The following is a 26,744-nucleotide window of genomic DNA, read 5'->3' on the forward strand; positions in this document are numbered from 1 at the left end:
CAGAGTGAACTGAACGTGTCAGCCAGAAATGGGAAACTAAAACGTACCTGAATGGCTGATCTGTTCTTTATTGCCTAAGTGAACGTGAGCCTGTTTTCCAGTAGATTTGGTGCTTAATCAATTTACCTTGGCCAAATTCCCCGGCATTCTAACCTTTCAGCTGACATTGATACGGATTTACAGTGTTTGCAAACGTGGAGCGGAAAGAGCCGTCACATGGCCCTTTGTAGGCAATGATGCAAGTTCAATTGGAAGCAGAGATGTCAAGATATTAAATATTCTGTCACATGTTCCTGTAATGGAGTCACAGCCACAGGGAATCTTTTGACAAGGACTCGTTTCATCTGATCAGATACACTTTCTTTCCATTTTTCCCTCTTTTTTTCTCTCTCTTTTACCTCTTCCTCATTTACAGACATAATCAAAGAACAAACACAGCAGATAAAAGAAGACACACATACACCCTCAACACTTAACTAATTTCAATAATAGTGACAACAACCACTGTTTAATATATATATATATATATATATATATATATGTTGTATATTATAGAATAGAAATTAAATATAGGATATATATGTATTTTATTGCTATACTAGTTGAGCACAAATAAACTATCCATTAAGCGACAAGACACAGAGCTGTGGCTCTTATTTATGAGTGCGGTACCTAATGAGGATAATTGGTGCTTCTGAACAAACAGATTAAATGATGCTATCAGTCATGGCAATGGATGAGTTAGTAATGGCTGATTAGACGGCAAAAGAGATTTGAATTTCTAGGGGTCAAAATTAGGACTGAATTGTTAGGTCTCAATTGTGAAATGTTTTCTTTTGAATTATAATTATGAAGACTAGATAATTACATTTGAATTACCGATGAACAGATTAATATTAAAGCTGAATTTTAGAGGTTTAATTACTTTAAAACATGAAAAGTACACTACTGTGGCAACAGCACCAAACTTATTCACCTTTTTCAATGTGGAAGTAAGCTTTTTTCATAGACTGAATGTGCGAGACTTCTACTTCATTAGACACGGTAGGGAAATCATGAGAAAAATAACGATGCAATAAACGGTAAAAAATTGTAAAAAAAAATAGTGCAATAAACTGTAAAATTGTTTGTGCTATCCACCGTGTGTGTTTATAATTAAGACAATTCATTAAAATAATATGGTAAGAAACACCAGTTTGCAATACCAAGCAAGCAGCAAATTGCTGGAAGCAGATGAGACCGGAAGCCAGACCCATTAAATTTACTGAATTTGGCCTTTTTATACAGTATTACTGTCTTCAACCATTAAGCCACGTTGTTGTTTTTTCTTTATAAAGGTTTTCTATCAGAGGAAAACACTTAACATGCATGCACTTTGCGTTCATATCCTTGGCTGCTTGCCTGCATATAGTTTGCATCATCAGTATACTGAGTTGGCCTTTCAATATTACTTTCTCAATGCATTAGACCACGTTAATTGTTTTTTTCTTTATAACTCTTTTCTATTGGAGGAAAATGCTTAACACGAAACTTTACGCATTGCTTTCATATTCTGGGCTCCTCTGCTTGCAAACTCCTTTCAGGGTGAATGTAATATTTTAGTCATATCAACATAAGTTACTGTTAATTTTCAAAGTGTAATTGGTAATTTAAATGTATGTTATTAAAAAGGAAAAAGGAAAAACTTTCCCTGTATTTACTTGGTATCGGATCAATACCAATATTTGCAGTATCGCACAACCCTACCTTATACATGTTTGTGTAGTGATTTTTACAGTGTGACATTGCCAACTACTGGCCTGGCATGGATATTACAGCATTTTAAGTCGCTTTAGTGGATCTGTGTGAATGATCATTTTGACAACATTGTTGTCTGTATACACACACACACACATGCACACACACACACACACACACACACACATAAAAACGTAAAGGAAAAACTAGTACGTTGTCATGTAAACATACCCTTAATGGAATATGTACTGATAATTTTCTGCCATGACATTGTATTTTTTTTTTTTTCTGATGTTTTTCTTACAGTGTACCTTTCCAGTTATATAATTTATACAGCCTGTGTATAAACTTTCTTTTGTACATAATTTCTACATTAGGCATCTATTTCATTTTGTACTTTATTTAAATGTAAGCTTTAAGTTTATTAAGTTTGTTTATCATTTATACAAGACAAAAACCTAAAACCTCAACTTTAACAATCTTTAACACTATTCTATTTCTGCCATTCAAGCATTGGTGTTTCCTAAAGAGTTCATTTGAGTGATCATGAATTTTAGATTCTGATATGATTTACTTGAATATAAATGTTTTTGTTTGTTATGGTCAGTAGTAAGTTTCACTATTTGAACTAATTTGAAAAAATGCTTTATACTGTATTGGCAAAGCAAAGGGGTGATAAAGAGAAAGAGAGGGGAGGGCTGGAGGGAAGAGCCCAAGTATTATGCTGGCAGTACAATTAATCACCTGCTCTAATCAAATTACACTAACACAGGCTTATCTCCTCCACCCCATGTTTTTCTTTGCTCTACCGCTCATTCTCTCTCTCCATCTCTGGCAGCAGCCCAGCTCAAGCAGACGGTGTGATGTGCATGTCTTTTACTGAAACGGTGTTGTGAATGTGTCACGCAGAGACAATTGCCGCAGCACTTTTCTAATGAACGGAGCAGGTGTACAAACATCAGATCTACAAAACTTTGTGAAAAATGTATACGTTTTCACTAATGAGTCCTGCTTTACAGTACCATCTCAGGACAGTCCCCTTGGGGTTTAGTGCTGATTTTTGCTCCTCTTCTAATGACTTGAACTTGCATGTTTTAAACAGAGCACACAGAAATAGCATGTTGTCCGGTGGATTTAAGGCTCCTATATGAACGCAAGTAAGATTAATGCGGTTCTGTGCCATTGTTTCCACTCTAAATCACTTGCTCGATATGCCATTTCCTCGTTTGAGTTGTTGTGTACTTCAGGAGGAACAGAATAACCCGAATGTGACTATTTTTAGAAAAGATGTTAAATTCATGAAACCTCAGCTTTAGCTGTGCTAAGGGGAACAGTAAATGAGAGTGTGAAAGAGAGAAACAGGGTGGATGGAGGAATTTCAGTGTGTCAGTCACACAAAATGTCTACTTTTAAGGGTAATGCAGAAAAGTGACTTTACTAACTTGAGATCTGCACAAGATAATACACAGTAAAAATTCCCTCCACACTAACCCTTAAAGGGGTCATGTGCTCTTTTTACTGCTCTGAGGTCTACTTATAATGTTATTAAAATTTTAGTAGTAATAGGCTATTTTCTGTGCCCCCCTACGCTCTGTTTGAATAGGCGTGGCAGATTGTCTCGGAAGTAAACGAACACTGCTATGATTGGTTAACAGTTGTGTATGTTTGACAGCCTACATCATTCATAGATGGATGCTGCTGTGATTTAGATTTGAAACGCATAAATACTCAGTACATATCAAACAATAATAACAGACAAAGCAATAGTGACCACATAATGATCATGTTACTCACACTTGTGTATTGCGACATTACTGTCGGATTCAACATAGTCGGCACAGCATCATCTTTTAGTTTCAGTCTTTCTGAAAATCCCACGTCGAATTGTGCCTTATTTGTAAAAGTATCCGTGGTAAAAGTAAGTGAACAAAGGACCAAGTTCTTGCTGACACAGTCTGGAACTTCATGAGAAATCAAGTTCAATGTTGGGATCAGAAAGGTAACAATGCAAAGACTGTTTTTCCACAACTTGGCACTGAACAGTGCCTTGTTGTCTTCAGAGCCATCTTTATCGTTTGGTTTCTGTTTAGAACTGCATGTTTGCCTCTCTCGTTGTTTACACTACATGCGTGAATCAGTGGGCAGTGATGTAGAAGCAGGCGTTGATCTTCTTTAGCGGAGGCCGTGTTAAGCCACACTATTACATCATAGAGTGGCACATACCACAACCTGTCATTTTGGCAGATTGGCTTCAATATAAACTGTTTTTAGACTAACAAGACAGTTTTGAGTTCTGAGACTTAAGGAATTTATGAAGAATAGCCTAAACATTCTTTTCATAACAATGAAAATGAATGAAGACTGGGGCTGTCAAGCTTTAAAAACACCATAAGATTTTCATAAAAAGTCCAAATTTAATTAATTATTCACTTAGATCATATTTCCATATTGATGAGCTTTTATTACAGAAGTAGCCATGTCTAATTTTGATTGAAACATTCTTTTGTGTCAAATCTTCTCAATGATCTGGTTGATTCAGTCATAAACAGATTTGAACTGATCTGGTTCTCCGTCAATGGTCTGATTCCAGGGATATGAAATTTTGTTCTGTTCAATTTTGTTATTAAAGCTCTGTTATGGTTTCAGAAGACTTCAGCATTTAAAAACGTCAGTATAATTACAGTATAAATATTTATTCATGTGATATGAACTATAGATCAGATCATTCCGTCAAGAGCTGCCTAGACAATCCATGCAATCTCAAAGAACAAACTAATGATACACTCAAGAAATACTAACTCTCTCTCTCTCTCTCTGTCTGTCACACTTACACGATTAAAGAGTGTACATCAGCTGTGTTAATGTAAGGGGAGGGTGTGTAATGAGCTGCCTGACTCACTTATTTGTTCATTTGTTAATGAACATTCGCCCGCCTCTGTAATGAAAAACAGATGTGTGTGTGTGTTTGATTTGATGGGACAGTTCATGTTGAACCGTGAAAGCAGTTAAAGTTTGCAGGGTGAACAAATGCCCACCCTGTGACCTCACACATTGATCCCTCTGGACGTGTCTGTGTCCTATGTGTGGTGTCAGAGCATCTAGGATGTGTGTCTGTGTGTGTGTGCATGTGTTCAGTAGGACAGTCTCTGTCAGCTCCGTTCCATGTTCTTGTCACCCTGGAGCCAAATCTGTCCCCAGATCAGCAAAGACTGTCACACTGCATATCTGTACATCACCGCCATCTCACACACAAGACTCTTACACTCTAATAATAATGGTTGGGGTCCCAGAAAACTGCAGCTGGGTAGATGACAAATACTGAGAAGCTTTACATTTTTTTAAACATCGGCATTCGCAATACTTTGGAAGTGTGCACAAACTTTATATAGTAGAGCATGAATAGAGTAGAGTAGATAGTAGAGCATGAATCATATGCACCACAGACAGACATTGTCACTACAAAATGTTGTACAGAAAAAAATAACAGCATACAGGTTTTGATTGACATGAGTACATGATTTTTATGTGAATTATCCATTTAGTAGCTACATCTGGGCCGTGTTTCCTGTGTTCATGAGACAGACATGAATGTAGAGTAATGGCAGCTCATAATTCTCATCTGAAGGTATTTAGGAGGGGATACACACACACACACACACACACACACACCTGGAGTCCATACATGCGTAATTCGATTTTCTCCTGTGTGGAGAGCCATTACAGGCCGGCTAAATCAGTTTAAAAGAGACAATCACTCGCTTTTATTGAATCTTCTTCTTTCTGTCCTGTGCTTTCACTCATTTACAATTCACTTTGTCATTTATTATTATCGTAATATCTGTCTCGCTCTGTTCTGGAGCTGGTAACTTATGGAATAACATTTTTCATGTAGCTTTTCTAACTGCTAACTACACAATGTGTCTACTGTATATACCAGTCAAAGGTTTGGGGTTGTTAAGATTTTGTAATGTTTGAAAGAAGTATCTTATCCTTACCAAGGTTGCATTTATTTGTTCAAAAATACAGTGAAAACAGTAATATAGTAAAATATTATTAAAGTTTAATGTAACTGTTTTCTTTTTTAGTATGTTTAATAATGTAATTACTTCTATGATGGCAAAGCTGAATTTTCAGCAGCCTTTTACTCTTTTAGCCTTTTAGAATTTTCAAAATTCTTTTAGTTTTCAGTGTCACATGATTCTTCAGAAATCATTTTAATATGCTGGTTTGGTGCTCAAGAAACATTTCTTCTTATTATCAATGTGGAAAAAAAAAAGCATAATATTTTTGTGGAAACTGTAATGGATTTTTCAAGGATTATTTTTTAACAAATGTCTTTACTGTCACTTTTGATCAATTTAATGCGTTCTTGCAGAATATAAGTATTAATTTCTTTAAAATAATATTTTAATAATCGTACTAACTCCAATATTTATATCCATCTAGAAATAAAAAAATCTTCTTCTGGGCCTCTTTCATTTACTTCTATTTATGTCTATTTTTTCTATTTGCATGAATAAATGATACTCTTTAATTAAATAAATGCAATTAAATAAATTTGCAATTAAAATATATATATATATAATATATATATATATATAAGTATTTTAAATATTTAATTTAGTCTTAAATTTTTGAACGCTATTTTATATACTGTATATAATTAACTTTTTTTGTGATTTATTTTCATTGTACTGTTCCTCACTGTTGTCATTTAATCCAAAGTTTCTTTCTGCCGTTCTTTATCTTTCCTACAGCTCTCCTCTACGCCACCATCTTCGGTAACGTGACAACTATCTTCCAGCAGATGTATGCTAACACAAACCGCTATCATGAGATGCTGAACAGCGTGCGGGACTTCCTCAAGCTGTACCAGGTGCCCAAAGGCCTGAGCGAGAGGGTTATGGATTACATCGCCTCCACGTGGTCCATGTCCCACGGTATTGACACAGAAAAGGTGAATATCCTGTACGCCCAACTCCAATTACCCAGCATGCAACTCTGGACACCCTTGTGTGTGTGTGTGTGTGTGTGTGGTTATTCACTCTTGCTCTGAAATGTTTGTGTGAGTGTGTCTGGCTAAGTATTTTTAAACATTAGTGTGATTCTTTAGCAAGATGCTTTCTCACGCTGTGTGTTTAGACTCGTCTTGTCGTTTATACGCAAACCGCAGGAGGGGAACAGCATGACTCTGTGGATATGAAGTCCCCGTTGGGCGGACATTGTCAATGTTCCAGCTGTCTCCTTCTCTCTCACTTTCTCTCTCGTGATTTAGCCGTCTCATCACACAGGCTCACACTGTTCTCCCCAGAGCCAACCTCCATGTCTCCGTGACAACCACATGCAGAAAGGGAGATGCTCTGGAAAAGTGAGGAGCTGCTGGGAATGGCAGCTCGGGGACATGTCACACGCTAATGCGCTTAGATTCACACATGCACACCGGCATGCGTGTCCTGTACCTCTGTCTCTCTGTGTTGGCTTCCCAGTATGCATCACTGGCAAGACAATAAACAGAAATTTGTATGGTGTGAAACAGGGGTTATAAAAAAATTTTAACAATAGAAAAAATTATAATTGTCACTGTCATGCCCTGGCTACTAAAAATAATCCAAAATAAGGGATTTTCCATCAAAGCAATGCATTTAAAACAGCTGAAAGTTGAACTTAAAATAAATAAATAATAAAAAAACAACATAAAAAAACAATAATTATAGTCATCGGAACTGGAATCTAAGCATTTCAATCATGATAACTCACTTAAATTTTAGTATGTTAATGGATATGACAATGTTAATGTATTTGGTCTTGGTGGACTAGATATGCTGCACAGCAAGTACGGACTTGCAACTGCTAATAGATAAACAGACATGCTGCTGCGGGTGTGTAAGATTTGCAGCAACTGCATGATAGGCATACATAAATCCCATAGTAGATCTAAACAGGTGGAGCTGGGGGAGGTGGAGGCATTCAGAGATTCTGACAGGACCATCATACTGCTTATTAGCATGCCTATTATTAACAAATTGGCTATTTATTAGTACTTATAAAGCACATATTCTGCATGACCATATTCTACATCCCTAATCCTACCCAATACCTAAACTTAACAACTACCTTACTAACTATTAATAAGCAGCAAATTAGGAGTTTATTGAGGCAAAAGTGATAGTTAATGGTTTGTTAATAGCAAGAATTGGACCTTAAAATAAAGTGTGACCGAAATTGCAAAATTAGATATTGAAGAGATGCTGTTGTTTAGTGTTTATAATCTAGTCTTTTGGAGTAAATCCAGTAAATCCATAGTACATCAAGCTCTTTTATCTCAAAAGATCAAGCTAAATTTTATCATGACGTGACCTCTTTAAATCAAATGAAGTGCAGGAGAATTACCACTTATATCTGTTATTTCTTTCTCCCATTACAGGTTTTGCAGATCTGTCCTAAAGACATGCGTGCTGATATATGTGTGCACCTGAACAGGAAGGTTTTCAAGGAACATCCTGCTTTCCGTTTAGCCAGTGACGGCTGTTTGCGGGCTTTGGCCATGGAGTTCCAGACTATCCACTGCGCTCCAGGCGATCTTATCTACCATGCGGGCGAGAGCGTGGACAGCCTCTGTTTTGTGGTGTCAGGGTCACTGGAGGTCATCCAAGATGACGAGGTGGTCGCCATTCTGGGTAAGAGGAAAACAGAGAGAGAGAAATAGATCTGGATCTGAATTAATGAGTATTGACTAGGTATGGATCAGTTACCGTCCAACAGCTGACTAGATTAGTGAGGTCAAATAGTTTTTTATTTGCTACATTTTTGACAGTGGTGCAAGCTGTTAGACAGTTTGCCCACTAAGAATTTTGACTTCTCGATTTTGAAAAGCTCTAATTTTAACACCACGGGGTTCAAGTTTGCTTCGGTTACTGTATTCAAAACTAATTTCCTCTACAGAGTCACTGACATGAAGACAGCATCCCTCTGTCTTGGGTTTAGTTCCCTATGGAGGATTATGTGCACCCACAGAGCTTCTATGTGATCATATATCTTGACTGACACTCAGGCTGTCACAACCATTCCTCCACACTGTGCTATCCCTCTCCCCTTTGTTTATTCCCACATCCTGCACCCTGTATCCTCTTTGATCAAAGTGTTCAACTCTTTCTCTTCCTCTGTGCGCAAAACATTCAGAGAACAATAATAAAATAAAATGAAGAGGAAATTGGAAATTTTGAGCATAAAGCATGATAAATTATGCAAAATATGGCCTAAGCTGATGATAAAAAGTAACAATAAAATGATATTTGAAAAGTAATTTTACTACAGTATGTTGTAAGATGTTTTAAGATCTTCTCTAAGTATGAGTTCATCCTTTTCTGCCAATAATTGAGTTAGAAGCCTTCCAGCTTGCTTGCTGTAGACGTCTTTTATATTATGTTAAAAAAATCTCTGCAGCACATTGAACTATGAAAGTTTATAGCACAGCATTAAGTGCCTATTTTATTTATTTATTTTTTTAAATAATTTCTTAGTGAAACAGATAAAAATGTCATAATGCTATAAATGATGTAATATTCTCTTGTGATGGCTGCATATTGTCTCATTCATTCAGTCAAATGAAAACCTTCCCCTAAGAATACCAATTTTGATATTACAGCAAAAACAATAGCAAATATTATTTATTTATTATATAGAAAAAACTATATAAGAAATAGTTTCAAATACTACAATAATGAAATTAGATGTTGTGTAGTATTTATTTATTTATTAGTTTTTTCCTTAGACATAATTATTCCAGTAAATAGTCTTTAATAAAGAATGAACGAATGAATAAATAAAAGTGCAGTGAGTGGCGTTATCATTTTCTTATCCATATATTTGTTTAATTAACATTAATGATATATTATATTGTATACTGTGAGCCCTAATGGATAGATCTCAAATTTTGTATCTGATATCTGATTTTATTGTCCTGTCTGTTGTTACTGTTCATGCGAGTATTATTTCATTCTTTTTTAGTATCGACCAGACATCCCTAAAAAAGAATAAAATAAGGCAAACAGTGATCCTAGGTCAGACATGTGACTCATGGATGTATACAGCCCATGATGTACTGTAGCAGCTGTCATTTCTAACATCTGTCTGTCTCACAACACAAAAAAGATTTGGCTGCTTCGCCTCGTGAAGCCACAGAGCTGAGCATCTAATGGCCGTATTTTTCTCTGTTGACAAACTAACGATGCTTTGCTAAATTTGGCTGTTAAACTGATTTAGGATCAGTCTGAAAGGCCACAAATGTTTTCTCTTGCTTCTAAAATTTGAACACACACACAGATCATACTATGAAGACAGAATAAAAAGGTTTATCGATCTGACCACTTGAGTGGGTGGATTGAGCAAAACTTTGGGTCAGAGGTCAGTACGCAGTGACCTGTAGATCTATAATGACACTGCTGCTCTACTACACATATTATGGAATCTCTCTTTTCATTCGTTCTCACTTAAAAGTACAACGAACAGAGTACAGTGACAGTGCCCATGTTTTGGGTGGTTATTCCTCCTAAAAAATCAGTTTAAACAACTACAAAACTGATACTTAGCTTAGTCCAAAACAATCATTAATTGAAGCTGTGAGGTGCTAAAATAGCTCTCTCCGCCTGCAGAATATATATTCTAGAAGATTTCCTGAGACACAGAAGAACTGTAAATAATTTATCTGAGTGGACATTTTGGCTCTGTAACCCTGTTCATCCTAGATGTGAGCAGATGGAGATGGATGGACAAGACTTTTGTGCATTTGTTGATTTCAGTAATGGACTGAGGGGATATGTCTTTTCATAATTTCTCCTCTGTCAGACACGCTTATGATACAGTATGTAGAGTTATACCCTAAGAGAGTTAACCAGTCATAATGAAAATGTGTTTTTGCTAGGACATTACTATGAATACATTTTTAACAGTGCTTTCAACTGCTTGAATCTTCTTATCTGACATGTGTTGGTGGTGGAGTTTTACACAAGTTGAATTTCACACAATAAAATCAGTACACATGATCTGTCTACTGTAATCTGAGACAGAGAGGAAAGACAAAACAGAGAGATCGTTTGCAGTGTTTTTTGCTGCAAAAAAGAGTGTTAGAAAATAAGAAATCAATTAATTTAACATGGTTTATTGAGTCATAATACACTCTCGAGGCTGCGTCAAAAATAAAGTAAAAACAGTAATACTGTGAAATATTATTTCAATATAAAATAACTGTTTTCTATTGTCATTTATTCCTGTGATGGCAAAGCTGAATTTTCAGCAGCCATTACTGCAGTCTACAGTGTCACATATTATTTAGACAGTCATGGTCCTCAATAAATGTACCAATCAGGCCTGTTTGTGTGAATAAGAAAGTGTCTGTGTTTCTCCTCAGGTAAAGGTGATGTGTTTGGGGACGTGTTCTGGAAGGAGGTGACGCTAGCTCAGGCGTGTGCTAATGTGAGAGCGCTAACATACTGTGACCTGCATGTGATCAAACGGGATGCGCTTCAGAAAGTCCTAGAGTTCTACACCGCCTTCTCCAACCACTTCTCGCGAAACCTCCTGCTTACGTACAACCTGCGCAAACGGGTGAGTGAAGTTTCTTTCAGTACTCATTTTCCGCTGGCCCATGTCAAACTGCATATGTAAGCAGAATTTCACAGCACCCACATTAACAGGTTACTACATTCAAACTTCACAGCACAGCATGAGCACAGCTGGAAGTAGATTGTAGCATGCTGAACTCGTGGGAAAATATAAATACAGCTCCTGAAGCTATTTATCAACATGCTCACATACATCACCACATATAGTGAAAATCAGAGTAAATCCAGATGATTTAAGCAGTTTAAGCTTTAAGGATTGAAATATTGATATTGGTTTATTACTAAACATACAACATTGTAATTAATTCAGTAAATATCTGGTTGATACTCCAACATAGTAGGTGGCAGTAGTGCAACTTTAAAGGGTACCCAAGAATGAAAAGTTTGTCATCATTTACTCACTTATCATTCCAAACCTGTATGACATTCTTTTTTCTGCAAAACACAAAAGAAAGATATTTTGAAGAATATCTAATATAGAATATCTTAATCAAACAGTTTCAGTTCCCATAGACTTTCATTGTATTTGTTGTCTATACAGTGGAAATCAATGGGAACTGAAACTTCTTGGTTACCAACATTCTTTGAAATATCTTCTTTTATGTTCTTCCAAAGAAAGAAAGTCGAGTTTGGAATGACATAGGTGTGAGTAAATGGTGACAAAATTTTTGGGTAGACTATTAATGTCTTTAATGTTAATTGCCACTGGTATTAAAGTGAAAAAAGAAGATAATGCCATGTGTATCTAGTACTGCCGCACAAAATCATCATGATGACAGATGAAACTGGGAGTCCCTACACTTATTTAGAAAAAAGAGAAAACATGAAATAAAATTAAAGAGAAATCGGATATATCTGATATCGTGAACGTAGTAAACCAGAAACCACTCTATACATGCAGTAGAAAAACCCTTCACAAGTCTTCTTTTGCAGTTACGCAATGCTTTGCTTGAAAAGGGCATAATGCAATCTGTTAAAAAGAGAGGTTTAAGTCTGTGTACGTTTCAGTGGAAGTGCCAGTACAAACAATTGAGGAAATACTTGAAGAACTGTGTACCATTAATCTGACTGAATGTAAAGAGAAAGAGATCAATAGAACTGCTTTACCATTCAATCAGAGAGAAAGACAGAAAAAGAGAGAAATGGTCTGTTCAGAAACACAAACAACACTAAACTGACTTGTTTAATTGGCTAGAAATGACTGAAAGGTGGATTAAGGGATTAAAAAACATGCAGGCTCTTTCTAAATCCTTGTTTTTTAAATTTTATGGGCTTTAATTGGACAGGATAGTATAGAAGTGACAGGAAATGATAAAGAAGAAGCAAATTACCCAAGCTGGGTTGCCTGCGCACAAACCAGAGTGCACACACCACCTGCCAGGCCACATCCCTGATTGTCCCTCGTTGTTTTGACTTTTTGGAGAAAAACATTAAATTGCGTTCTCATTTTATCACGTCAAATCACATTCAAATTAACTGTAACAGATCTTGAAATGTAGCAATTATCCTACCCATAAATTCATTCCCAGTTCATAATAAAGACAGCTGTCAGTGTGATAAAATGGCTCTCAGTGTATCTAAATTTTGGATCTCGGCCCTGCGTGAGTTCTGTTTCTCAGTGGAACTGGGTCTGAGGAGGAGGCTAATAATAGCTCAGCGAGCGTCTGCCTCTTTATTGGAACGGCTTGCACTGTATAGTTATATTTATCCATATGGGTTAAATATAACTATCATATACCTCGGCAAACACTTTCATGTTGGAGCCAGGACTAAATCCATTTACATAATCCATCTGCTGCATAAATATATACCGTTTAACATGTTAATGGCACAGGTGAGAGCTTCACTCAATAGTCTCTCTTTTGAGCTCTTCACGCCTACACTTGTTTGTAATTGACTTTTGTCATGTTTGTGTCACTTGTTAGCTGGATCTTTACCTCAACACTATATGGTTTTGTTAGCTATAATGGTCTGTTCTCTTAAACAATACATTTAAATATGAAAATGCAAAATATGGTTATATTAATGCCTCTCTGACACCGTTGCCAAGTGGGAGCCTTTAATTAGCTCATGTCTCCATGAATTAGTCATGATGTTTACCATTTGATTGTGACCCAGATAGAAAAAAAAACTTGTTATACATGGAAAAAAAAAATGTCATAGGAAGACTACATATGTTATATTTCTGGACAAGTTCCTAATTCTACAATAGACTTTATACAGTGGTAAAATAGGCCGTTTTGGCCTAGATAAAACAGCAGCAGCAGCATACACAGAGTACATATTGCAGTCTATTTGTGATTATAGGACTGTTTTCCTACTTTTAATGTATGCATGAGTCCTCATTCCTAACCACTCAACTCCCAAATGCAATGTTGAGAGTGTTCAGAAGAGTCACTTCTTCCAAAGCCCCAAAGAAGTATTCTGGGTTGAATTTAAGCACAAAATAACCTCTAACAACAAAATACAAAAACAGTTGGCACTTTTTTTCTTATTTTTAACTAATACATGAATCAAAATGACCCTCCTCAAAATGAATTCTCATTTAAGAACATAAATCATGTACTTGAATTAAAGTACAAAATAATATTCTAAGGAAATATTCCAGAAAAACTAAGTACTCCTTTTGAATTTTACTTTAGTAAAAATACTGGATAGTAAAACAATACTTTAGTAAAACACTTTATTATAAAGGCCAGTTCTCACTATTAACTAGTTGCTTATTAGCATGCCTATTATTAACATATTGGCTGTTTATCACACAGATCCAGCTTCATATATATATGGGTTTTCATAGACGGTAGGTTTGTTCGGTAGCTCACGGAGTAACGTTACAGAGACGTACTTGAGAGGTGAGGAGCTCCGGTTTGAATCCCGTGTAACGTTAACTACGGTTCGACAAAGCAGATCAAATCTGCATATAAAGAAGTTCAAATGGTACGGTTGCATCAACAAATGTGTTTTCATATCAGTTTTGCATTTGTTAACACTATCGGGTAGGTTTAGGGTTGGGTTTGGTGTAGGGGATATTTCCAACATGACAGAGCATTAACTTTTAGTGACAGTCCCCGGATATTTGAATTCTTAACCGCCGCAATAAGTACCTGAAGCAATGTAATAAAAACACAGCAATACGTACCTTTATCAACGTAATAAAAACCCGTATTGAACCCGTGTTTTAGCGCCACTCAGTGGACATTTCTTTTGGAAACTGCAGTGATATGTACTTATTGGTACGTATTTCGCGTCTCGCTAAAAATTGCCCCCAGGTACGTTTGTGCCATGAGACCAAACGTTTTTTTTTTTGCAACCATAAATAACGTTCCCAGAACTTTTTAAATAACCTAAAAAAAATAACTTATAGATAACAATGGTTAGTTTTAGGTCATTTTTATAACCCTGTAAAACTATCTTCCAATGAAAACGTTGCAGATGTTTTTTGTGTAATGACCTACAGAGCCCTGAAATTTGTTTAATGCAGCATTTATTAAAATACATCAATCAAAATTATATCAATTAAAACAATTTGTAATATTAAGCCAGGATTAAGCATGGAGTGGTAACAGAAATCATAACTTCGTGGGTTTGTTTCATCTTCATTTACTGCGTGCGCGCTTCTGATCTGCACAGCGATTTCGCGGAATTTAAAAATGAATGTCCATTTCATTGTCCTTGTTTACTCTTACTCGCTCGTTTATCGATCTATTTATTGAATTATGACTTAAAATTAATATAGTTATGACAGTAAATATGATTTCGGAGTTTTTTGACATGCCTAACTGAAGAGAACGTGATGTTAAGCGAGAAGTCTTTGTTTACGGATCAAAAGAGGAGTGTCCCGCTGTACAAACTGTACACTTCAGTGGTAAGAAATGAATGTACTGATATCCTACTTTAAGTCAAGTAATTTTTTATTCTTTTTTAATATCTGTGAATAAACGTCATATTTTATAAACCATACATTGTGTGAAGTCATTTTTATTTGGTCCTGAAGAAATAAAACCTGGGTAGCTACCCTGTAATGGACGGATTTAATCTTATTTAATCTTACATATGATAGTTGATGTGCTCAGATTATTTTTATTAATTAAACAATAGATAAAAACAAGATATGGTTTTTATAATACTGATTAGGCATCCATACAGATAATTTCCATGCCACTTATACAATACTGGGTTGTGCGTGCTGGATGATTACTGACCTACAGTGGAGTGATCATACTGGAGTAAATAGGTTAGGGAAACGTTAGAATAACGTTCTAAAAACCAAAAAACTAACTTTCTGGGAACCAAAAAACAACGTTCTGGGAACGTTAGAATAACGTTTTACAAACAAAAAACTATAATAACAATAATAACGTTATGGGAACGTTCTACAAACAAAAAACTAACATTCTATTTCCGTTAAGAAAACTTTCCTGGCTAACCAAAAACAAACCATAAAAAATAACGTTCTGGGAACCAAGAATTGTTAGTAGGGCAGTGCTTATAAGTAATATTTTACTTCAGGACATTAAAAATCATAAATATCAAAAGTAAAAGTACTGATGGACAGACCCAGGGCCGGATTTACCTCTTATCGCGATATAGGCAAAACAATATTTTGGGCCCCCCTTCCTTATTAATAGGTCTATATAATATTAACACCCCAGAAAACAAAAATATTTTGTAATCAGTGGAAGCCGTTACAATGTTTTTTATTGCACTAAGCGCTTGCGCTCAGTCAATAAAAATTGAAGTACTTAATTTGTTTGAGAATGGAGAATGACCGTTCCATTAATAGGCTCCAGCGTCGTGGCCACATTACCACTTCGGGAGTGCATGATTTCTCTTATACTTTTAATGGCCTGGAGTCACAACCACACATCAAGACATTGTTCAGATGATTTATTTCAAGACGTCATGTTTCCGTCCTGAAATCTTGTGTGTGTTGAACTAATTTCTTGCGCACCTCATAAACCTTCCATTGCAATTTCCAAAACGTCATTATAGAGCTAACAACAGATGCTTGAGCCATTGATATGCAGGCTAATCACTCAAACAGCTGCATTCCAGATCGAAGCGAGCGTATATGTTCCATTTAAAGGTCATTAAAGTGTACGAGACATGAATTTAAATTGTATTTATTTACATATGCATTTTTGTCACACTCTAGTAAGTTTTGTCTATGTGTGAAGACGCTAAACTTCAACGGATTTCCCATGCTCAGGGAGTAGGAAGCAATGAACACTGTGTAGGCAGCATGTCAATTGGAACACAGTTCATGCACGGAGCTCACTTCTAACGAGCTGGTTATCTGAATCAGGTTTGTTAACTAAGAGAGACATGCAAAATATGCAAAATATGCAAAAGGACTCGAGGACTGGAATTGAGAACCGCTGAGTCAAGTTCACCAATGAATCATTCAGAACTTGTTGTAAACTGATCCAACAGGTTCCCTGAAAAGAACAGTGATTTGTTCACAAATCTGACAATGGTGTTTAGTCTTGGAAATTGTCTTAATTTCCTCAGTTCAATTAACAAATATACATAAAAAAACATTTTATGAAATGTACCAGAATAAAAATTAATATATTAAGCTTTGGAATGTAGTTAAATAAAATTTTCCTAAAATGAAAATATTCTGATACATTAACAAAGTAAAAATACTGTTACTGTCCACCACTATTGACATAACACACAAGTGCTATCAATTGACCTTAACTTGTATTGATCTAGAACATTACTTTAACATTTAACTTCAGCAGACTTCTAAATTAGAAGTCAGTATCATCACAAACAATCTTTGTACTAAAACAGAAGTACAAGACGTTTTTTGGAAACCAACAGTACTTGCTGAAAGTTAAATATTAAAGAGTTTGTACACAACAGGGTGCATAGCATCAGTTTTGGTATCTTTCTATGTGAAAACTGAACAAACAAACTCCCATGATGCTAAGACAGTACATCTGTCCTCTGTCACAACTGCATAAATGAGTGCTTAAATGGTTCATCCAATTTGTTTCTGTGCATGGTTGTGGTTGCCAGGGTAACTCTGCAAAATCCTCTTCATCTCAATGCTGCTGTGTCAAGAGTTATTTTAGCTTTGATTAAGGATCAGTTTATGCAGCTGTAATGGGTAAAACACAGACATTCATGCACACAAAAGACATTCACACCCTTCAAGATGCGTTAATGTGTGTGCAAAGAGGAATGCGTGTGTTTGCTGCTGTAATTGAATTGCTGTCAAAAGTCATGAGCGGTAAAAGGTCAGATATGTATCACTGGTTTAACATTTACTCAATATGTCCCATCATGACCCTGTGTGTATTTGGCAGGTGTGAGTGAATCAGTCATCGCCGAAGGATCAGATTCCGTGAGGTCGTGATGAGTGTGGTAAATCTGATCTTAGATCAGTGACAAAACCATTCGGTCAGCATGAGGCACACAGTGAAAGCACACAGGGGTGAATTCACTAAACAGCAGTATTTCAGCTCAAAAACCTGCAGCTTATTCACTAACCAAGTACTTCATCTATATTTTAATTCTATTTTCCAAGTAAAATCATTTACCCTTTCCTGACATACTTAAAAAACGCACAATAAATATAAGTAAACTAAAAGTTCTTAGGAAAATAGAATAAATCAGGTATGCAAACATGCTGATTAAAATAAACATCCATTTGATGTTAATAATAGTTATAATTGATTCAACACGGCACCTCACAAGTCACTTGGTTTGAACGTGTACGGATCGTTCCGGCTTATTTCTCTGACTCAGACTTTGGTGCATAGTTAAATTAGGCAGTGATTAATTATGGGATGTGAGGCAAGAATATGAGTATGTTATTAATGTTAGTGTGTTGTATGTCACTGTATTGACTTTTAATGTTTTTGAAAGTATCTTATGCTCATCAAGGCTGTATTTTCAATTTGACCAAAAAATACAGTAAAAACAGTAATATTGTGAAAAATAATTGTAATTTAAAGTAACTGTTTTCTATTTTAATACATTTAAAAATGTAATTTATTCTTGAGATTGCAAAGCTGAATTTTCAGCAGCAATTTCTGCAGTCTTCAGTCTCACGTGATCTTCAGAAATCATTCCACACTCTAAAACATGCTGAGTTAAAAACAACCCAACTTGGGTTATTTGGCATCCCAGCGCTGGGTAAATATTGGACAGAACACATGCCCAGCATGTTTTATTTTTACCCACCATGCTGGGTTGTTTAATTTAAGTCATCTATTGTTTAAAAATTATTATATTGCTGGCTTAAAATGGGCTGGAAAGGGAAAAAATAAAAATAAATAAATCACACACAGAATTACAATAATCAAAAGACGAACATTTATTATTAAGCAAGAACACCCATGGACAAAATACAAGTCAAATTGAATTTATTTGGGTGGATCCAGCATAGTTTACAATATTACATACATTTAAACTCGTTTAACAAGCATTTTAGAAATAAAAAAAGGCATATTTAAAAGTAGCATTTTAATTTAAGTGTATTCAACCATTCTCTGTAATTTTTTTTACCGAAATAGTGCTAATTCTTATGCCGGTGTGTTGCCGAAATCTGAAATCTGGTTAAAAAAGCGGTTAGTTAGAAAAAAAATAACCCAGCGTTAAAATGACCCAGTAACTGAGTAAAAATATTAAAAATAACCCAATAAAATGACCCAACAAGCTGAAACCAGCATTTGGGTTAAAAAATAACCCAGCACCTAGGTAAAAATATTAAAAACAACCCAATAAAATGACCCAACAGGCAAAACCCAGCATTTGGGTAAAAAAAAATAACCCAGCAGTTTTTAGAGTGCAATGGTGCTAAAATCATTATAATGTTTAAAATAGTTGCAGCTTAATATTTATGTGAAACCATTACTTTTTTGATGAATAGAAAGTTTAAAAGAACAGCTTTTATTTCAAATAGAACTCTTTCGTAACAATGTAAAATTAGTTACTGTCACTTTTGATCAATTTAATGCATCGTTGCGGAATAAAATGATTGATTTCATTAAAAAGAAATCTTACTAAGCACCAATTTTTGAAAAATAGTGTACAGGTGGAGCGATGTTACTCAAAAGCATCTTAAAAATGAAATAAACCATTCATATCATATCATATCATATATCATATCACACACAACAAAACGCTCCCAGCATTGCTGCCGCAAATATTATGCATACTCGGCTACATTAAAATAATCAGGATAATCATAAATGACAAAATACACAATGTGATTTGTACATCTTGTACATCATAACAAATATTTAATTCAATTTAAAGAACAATCACTGAAATGCAAAGTATGCAACGTCAATGTCATATTTTCTCAATTTAAGCATGAATTAAAGATGAAATTGTAACTTTTACTGTAGACAGGGTGCTAACGGAGGTTTAGTGGTAGGTAAAAGAAAAATGTAAAGCAGGACTGTGCGGTGAGGTAGGATAGTTGTGTGTATGCTTTCAATTCAGAGTATTACAGTGTTATGGCAAATTTTTTCTGCTTCAATGTGCACACAGTCGGCTTTTAGTTTGAATTATGAAACAGTGGAGATGTGAGTGCTCCCTCTCGCCCCGCTGTCTCTCACCATCCCCTCCTTTTTACCGTTCTATCCCCTGACTAACACCTCCAACATCACACACACATTTTGAACACTTTGAGGGCTGCAGAATGAATTTCCTTGTTTGATGATGATATATTTAGGGGGAGAAAAGCAAAAACAGAATACACAAGAAGGCCGTGCGTGTGCGGGAGAGTGAGGGACGCGTGGCAACAGAAGGATTCTAACAATACACCATTAGGAATCTCTGTGTGAGCACATAATACCACCCTCCTCGTACACGCAGACACACACACCTTTGTGTAACGCTTCAGCTTTTGTTACGTAATCCTTCTCTGCATGTCTGTGTTTTCTCTGCCTCATATATCCTTCAAGGGCGAGCGTTTACAAAACACCAGAAACAATGGCATGAGTGCTGACAGCCTCAACATTTTCATTTAAGCACTAAGATTATTTTTTGAGTATTTTGTGATTTAAAGGAACATTATTCAATATAAATACAATTTAAAGTTTCGGAAAATCGTTTGGACTCTTATCTCAGTTTGTAACAAGTAAAAAGTCTGTTTAACCCTCATATTGCGTTTTGACCAAAGAGGATTTTCTTTTCCGTGAAAATGTAAGTGAATGACTAACTGACTTTGCTTACACAGGGCATAACAACAACAAAAAACATGACCAGCCTACAAAAAGAAGCTTAGAAATGTCTAATTTCTTGTATTTCTGAGCTTCATAATCTCAAATTAATGAAGTCTATGAGCAGTTACTTCCAAAAAGAAATACAAAAAAGAAAGAAAACAAGCTGACAAAAACATAAAAAAGAGCATAAAGAGATATTTACATGCAATTTTTTAAAAGACTGATTATTGACAGAGCACACTAAATTAGGTAAAAGATTTTCATCACATTACAACTGATGCATTAACAATATCTCTATAAGGAAGTTTGTTCCAAGCGCATATGTTACCCTGGACCACAAAACCAGTCTTAAGTCGCTGGGGTATATTTGTAGCAATAGCCAAAAATACATTGTATGGGTCAAAATTATAAATTTTTCTTTTATGCCAAAAATCATTAGGATATTAAGTAAAGATCATGTTCCATGAAGATATTTTGTAAATTTCTTACAGTAATTGTATAAAAACTTCATTTTTGATTAACTATATGCATTGCTAATAACTTAATTTGGACAACTTTAAAGGCGATTTTCTCAATATTTAGATTTTCTTGCAATTTTTTGAAAAATTGACACTTAAGACTGGTTTTGTGGTCCAGGGTCACATATATGAAGATTGTATGTTTATTAAAGCAAAAATATATGAAATATGTATAACTGATTGTGTGTACTGATCTAATTCCTGAGGATAAAGTTTGCATATGAAGAACTATATATTTTATTGTTTTAAATGACCAATTTAGTTTTTTGTTAGTTTTACAAACTTAGAGAGTGGTTAAAATGATTTTGTGAAAAAAATAAATAAAAATAACATCACAGATGCTGTCGTTTGAGCTTAAGTTGTATTTAAAGAGATAATTCACCCAAAAAAATGATTATTCTGTTATCATTTACTTCCCCTCATGTCGTTTCGAACCTGCATGACTGTTCTGCAAAACAGTCAATAATTTGAAGAACGTTTTGAAGAACGTTTTGAAGAACGTTTTGGTCCAGATCAACACTGGACTCCACTGACTTTCATTGTATGGATAAAAAACAAATCAAAACAAAAAACACTTTTCTAGTGTGGCAGATATGGTGTGAATGTTTGTGCTAAAGCAAGCTACAAATGTGTGTATGGATACCGTGGCTCAGAAATATGGTTGATGGCTATAAGGGTGGATTTATTTCGGGATAGTGGAAGGGCCTGTGTGTGTCTGTGTCCAGGATGGGAACGGCTGAATGGGAGGGCAGCGGTCTGGTCATTACTGTCCATCATCTCTGTAACGCAGAGAGAAGCAAGACCCTTGACGTCATTCAGAAACACAATCTACTGAGGCTGTCTATCTGTCTGACTGATTTTTTCAGTTCTCTCGTTCAGCCTGGATTCTCAGAGGGAGCGGCGGCGATTTATTTCTCCACCTGCTGCCAAACACGATGAGTTATTTAGAGTTCAATTACAAAGAAACATTACATTTGGATGGAAAGTGGCAATATGACAAATCTGAGCACATTAAAGCCCAAATGAAACAATTTTATGTGAGACATCATGGGGAAATGCCTAATATGCTCTGTTTCTCCCACTAATACACATCGCTTAAGGATCATTTTGTGGTGTCTAAACTCAAGAATGGAAAAGAATGTGATTGTGTGCATAGCCACCATTTTTCGCCATGGTCGATTTTGTTCCCACCACTTTATAAAATTGCTGGCAGCTAGATGCATCTAATAAAGAGGAACGCTCTCCAATTGTTAATGCTTTCTGACGCTGGAATTTGTCATTTTTAATGTTTGACTGAGTTTTGTCATTTTGGAAAGCGACAGCGGCAATGTTCCCTCCCACACACAGCTCTCAGAAATGCGCTCAACCTCCGTTTAACCGGCTTGCTATCCATTCTAGTGAAATCACAAAACAAAGTGAAACAAATGTGCTCCCACATTGTAATTCCACACTGTTGTCAAATAAAATGAGAAGTAGCGGTTGAATTGTAAGATATAATTTTTTTATTGTAAGATATAAATTCAAATTTAGAGCTTAAGTCAAATTGTAAGATATTAAACTGTAAGATATTAAGTCAAGAGAGTCTGTAAGATATTGTATAAATATGTAGGGCGATAAAGTAAATAGTCTAAAACAATGTAAAGTTGGTATCTATAAAGTCAAAATTCTGATACATAAAGTCATGCTGAGAGATATTTAGTCAAACTGTAAGTTACAAACTCTAAAAGTCACAGAAGACAGGGGTAAAAGACCATATGTATCACCTGACCACTTGTGATTGAATCACTGTAGACAGATGTTAAAAGCAGGTCCTGTGTGTCATTTGTTGAAACGGTGCTTGTGTTTGATGTGTTTTGAAATCTAGAGTCCGTCTCTTGTCTCAGGAGAGGATGACTTTTAAACCCCCAAAGCTACACCTGAACTTTTCACAAACACCCTTTGACGGCCTGTTCACACATACACAACATTTACACAGCCTTTTCAAAACATTCACAGTATATATGAGATTATAGCCTTCAGCTTTACTCTCAGATGAAATGTATCAGTTGAATCAATAACAATAAACGCATGGCCAATCAAAGTAAAATCAAATTGTGAAATTGTTCACTGCACATAACAAACAAGCTTCCACAGCACTACAGCACTATCTTCTCCTTCTAGACATGAGGGGAGAGCATGTGTGTGTTGTTCTGTTCCCAGTAATTTCACAGACAGATTGGCAGTACAGATGCTTGGGCGCTCTGTCCCTCTTAATGAATATTCAGAACATCAATATGAATATTAACATATTGAAGATGGAGTCATACAAATGCACTGTCCAGCTTGCAATAGTGACAGGAACAAACTGTCTCAGTATGCAGAGATGTGTGTAAAACACACACACACACACACACACACACACAGTCTTTTTTAAAAGTATTTTTACCATTGTAATTATTAAATCAATCAAAACTGAATGCCAGTATGTGTGTGTGAGAGAGAAATACATGCCTTTAATCACTGACCAAAATGCAGCATAAAATCGCTCCCTCCAGATCCACACACACTGAGGTTTGAGCAGACACTCATGTAGCATAGGCTTGACTTTGGGAATCTGCTCAAGAAAAGCCTTCAACTCTGAAATATACATGAACTCCAATAAATAACTTAGAACTTAGAATATCTTGCAATTTTCATGACACCGAACGCAGGGTCTCCAGGACAGTGAGTGTGATCTCTCTATAAAGAAGATACCTGGAGTGGTTGTAAGTAGATCCACTGAAGTCTATATATTGCATAATCTTGCGCAGCCAGACTTTTGAATATCAGCATAAAGAGTTCATATTGCAGCTTATTCTAGCCAAGGACTGCCTGTTTAGACTCAAAGAGACTCAACGTAAAGTGACCGACCACAGTTTTTCTTTTTTGGAGTCCAACGTTGTGCAGGACCCCATTGACTTTCACTGTATGGACAAAACAGTTGAAAAGTGTAATTTAATTACAGTGATTGACACTGCAAAATATTATTAAACATTTTTAAGTAATATACTTTAATATTTTAGATTCTATTCTACTTTAAAAAAAAAAAGAAGCATGAACTTAAAAATGTATACATTGAATGCAATGCAAGTTGTTTGGACAAAAGCATCTAAATCAGTGTTTCTCAGCTGGTGGGTCGCAAGACTATTCTGAGTGGATCGTGGAGTGTAAGGGAGCACGGGGCACAATGTAACACAGGGTTAGCTGTAACACATGTGGTTTGAATATTTCCACACATGCTAGCATAACAAAATTGACGATATTTACTAGTTTCCATATCAACACTATATAGAGAAAAAAGTGTGCTAAAATTCAAAAATCTTTTGAAGACATTGCTGAAAATGTATTTTACCATAGTAAAAGTACATTTCTGGCTTAAGTAAATTTTTCATCATGCTTTGCTAACTTGCAGAAGACACCTACCGGTTGTAAATTCCAGTTGGGCAGATGAGTAACATTGTAACACTGCATTACCATGTGCTCCGCTATTATTAAACTATGCTATTCTATGACATTAGTGATGTAATTTACACTATTTACTTAAATGAATTTTAATGAGAAACCACGAGAAACAGGTGAATAAAGACTGACAGTCTATGTTTAATGTTTATAAGTTATTATTTCAAGAAATGTAAAGCATGAGATGTTGTCAGGTTCAATGTCAGTGTCATTATTCTGTTGTTATTTTCGTAACTTATGAAATAAAGTCTCTCACCTCAGAAAAACAAACTATCCTGTCCTGTCAGACATTATACTATATATATATATATATATTCTAAAAAGTGGGTCACAGCATAATATTCTTGTTTTGATGTGCTTGTTTAATGGTTGCCTGATTGCATGTGTATTAAACCAACTATGCATCTTTGCAGCTTGTGTTTAGAAAGATCAGCGACGTGAAGCGCGAGGAAGAGGAGAGGCTGAGGAGGAAGAACGAGGCCCCTCTGAATCTCCCCCCTGACCATCCTGTCCGCCGTCTGTTCCAGCGATTCCGCCAGCAGAAGGAAGCCCGTCTCGCTGCTGTGCGTCCCAATTCCGAAGACCCTGATCTCGAGAAGGGCCAAATCCACCACGAAGTCATCAGCCAAGATGTAGTCGCCACCACAAGCATCGTCACGGTAACAGAAAGCCCGGCCACGCCTATCCCGTCCCACCCGAGCAAAACCCGCACCCTGGGCCTGTTCGACCAGGCCAAGCTCAGCGCCCCTGTTCCAAATGTCCCTCGAACATCAGAGCCACGCGCACGAGGATGGGCGAGGTTTAGGGAAAGCATGGCGAAACCAGAAAGCTGGGGAAGCGTTTCTAAAGCGGAATCAATGGAGACTCTTCCAGAGCGGAGCAGCTCCGGAAAAACTTCGGAACCCAGCGGATTGAAGAAAACTGATTCTTGCGACAGTGGCATTACTAAAAGCGACCTCCGGCTGGATGAAGGTGGCGCCCGCACCCCTGTAGACCGAAGCCCGGTCCAGCCCGACGGAAAAGCTCCCCCGATCCCACCAATCCCCACTATTCCTGAACACACACTTCACGCCTCGCTCCTGGAACTCCGTACAGAACTTAAAGAGGAGCTGTCGGCACTCAGTAACCGAATGGTTGCATTGGAGACACAAGTCACTGAGGTGTTGAGGTTGTTAAGGAGCAGAAAGACTCCGACCTCTCCCATGTCGCTTTTCCAGATCTCACGGCCGACATCACCAGACACGGACAAGGAGGACATATTCCCTTGAATAAAAATGAGGTAAGCATCTTTCTTCTTTAAAGGGAAAAGATTGAAAGACTTTCTCTGAGAAAAATGGAACCAGCAAAAAGCATGACAGACACTTTGAGAGACTGAGTGTGTCTGAGAGAGAGAATGAGTGAGGGAAAGGATGAAATAAGACACTGGAAAGGAGAAGAGGATGTCTTATCCCAAGGCAGAGCATCTGCGATACCAAAGTGATGGCGTGTTAGTTGTCACACAGACACTCTTTGTGTGGAACTGCTCCCTGTTTTCATTCTGCGAGGCTGACAGACAGTGAGAGCTCTTGCCGCAGGGCCCACTCTGACTGATGGTTGTCATGGCAATGCATCGTCCCCAATTGCAAGTGCGGGCCCTTCAAGATCCCACTCATGTAGCAAGTCTTCCCCTCTCTCTTTCGCTTTCACACACACACACACACACACACCGCTGTTTCTGCTCTGCTGTCTTTCTGGTATAGGGATCCATTCCGCTCCATCCTGCTGGTTAACTCGCTGCCGAATACAAGCCTTTATCAGGAATCACAGAGCTAAGCATCTTATGGTGTGGAGACAAAAGACTGAAGAAGCAAGGAGCATTCCAGGAACTACGGAAACCCTAGGCAGCTTTGGTGAATTACTTTAGACAAACGTGTTTGTACAATAACAAATCAACTACTATCCCGAGAGTTAACTGTACACGTTGCTGGAGAAGCTAATGAGCTCTACAGGGGTTTTGAAGTGTAACAGCTGTTAAGGCCCTTTTCCATGACTTGCGTCAACATCTCAACAGCAATGGTATTATACAGTTTTAGGAATGCACAATATAGCGGAACCATATCAGATTTATTGGGTATCAGCCAATATTGAATATTTAATTGTACAGTGCATGCTCATTTCCCATATTTTTATATTTAGACTACATTTGCCATCATCTAAGACTCACT

The 26,744-nt window shown here is 36.5% G+C and overlaps 1 protein-coding gene across 5 annotated transcripts in view; it reads left to right on the top strand.

Annotated features, from left to right (window-relative positions):
- The window catches only part of kcnh1a (potassium voltage-gated channel, subfamily H (eag-related), member 1a), a 50,369-nt gene extending 23,679 nt beyond the window's left edge, over positions 1-26,690 (top strand). For 4 of the 5 annotated variants that reach the window (XM_058749418.1, XM_058749420.1, XM_058749421.1 and 1 more), the window contains 4 exons: positions 6,495-6,694; positions 8,162-8,414; positions 11,144-11,340; positions 24,954-26,690. In XM_058749418.1, the coding sequence (XP_058605401.1) occupies positions 6,495-6,694; positions 8,162-8,414; positions 11,144-11,340; positions 24,954-25,808 (1,505 nt within the window). In that variant the 3' untranslated portion in view covers positions 25,809-26,690. The remainder of the gene's footprint in view (positions 1-6,494; positions 6,695-8,161; positions 8,415-11,143; positions 11,341-24,953) is intronic. The other variant, XM_058749419.1, reaches the window with a different exon arrangement.
- Positions 26,691-26,744: the final 54 nt, after the last annotated feature.

This window comes from Onychostoma macrolepis, chromosome 17, assembly GCF_012432095.1.
Source record: "Onychostoma macrolepis isolate SWU-2019 chromosome 17, ASM1243209v1, whole genome shotgun sequence".
Lineage (NCBI taxonomy): Eukaryota > Metazoa > Chordata > Actinopteri > Cypriniformes > Cyprinidae > Onychostoma > Onychostoma macrolepis.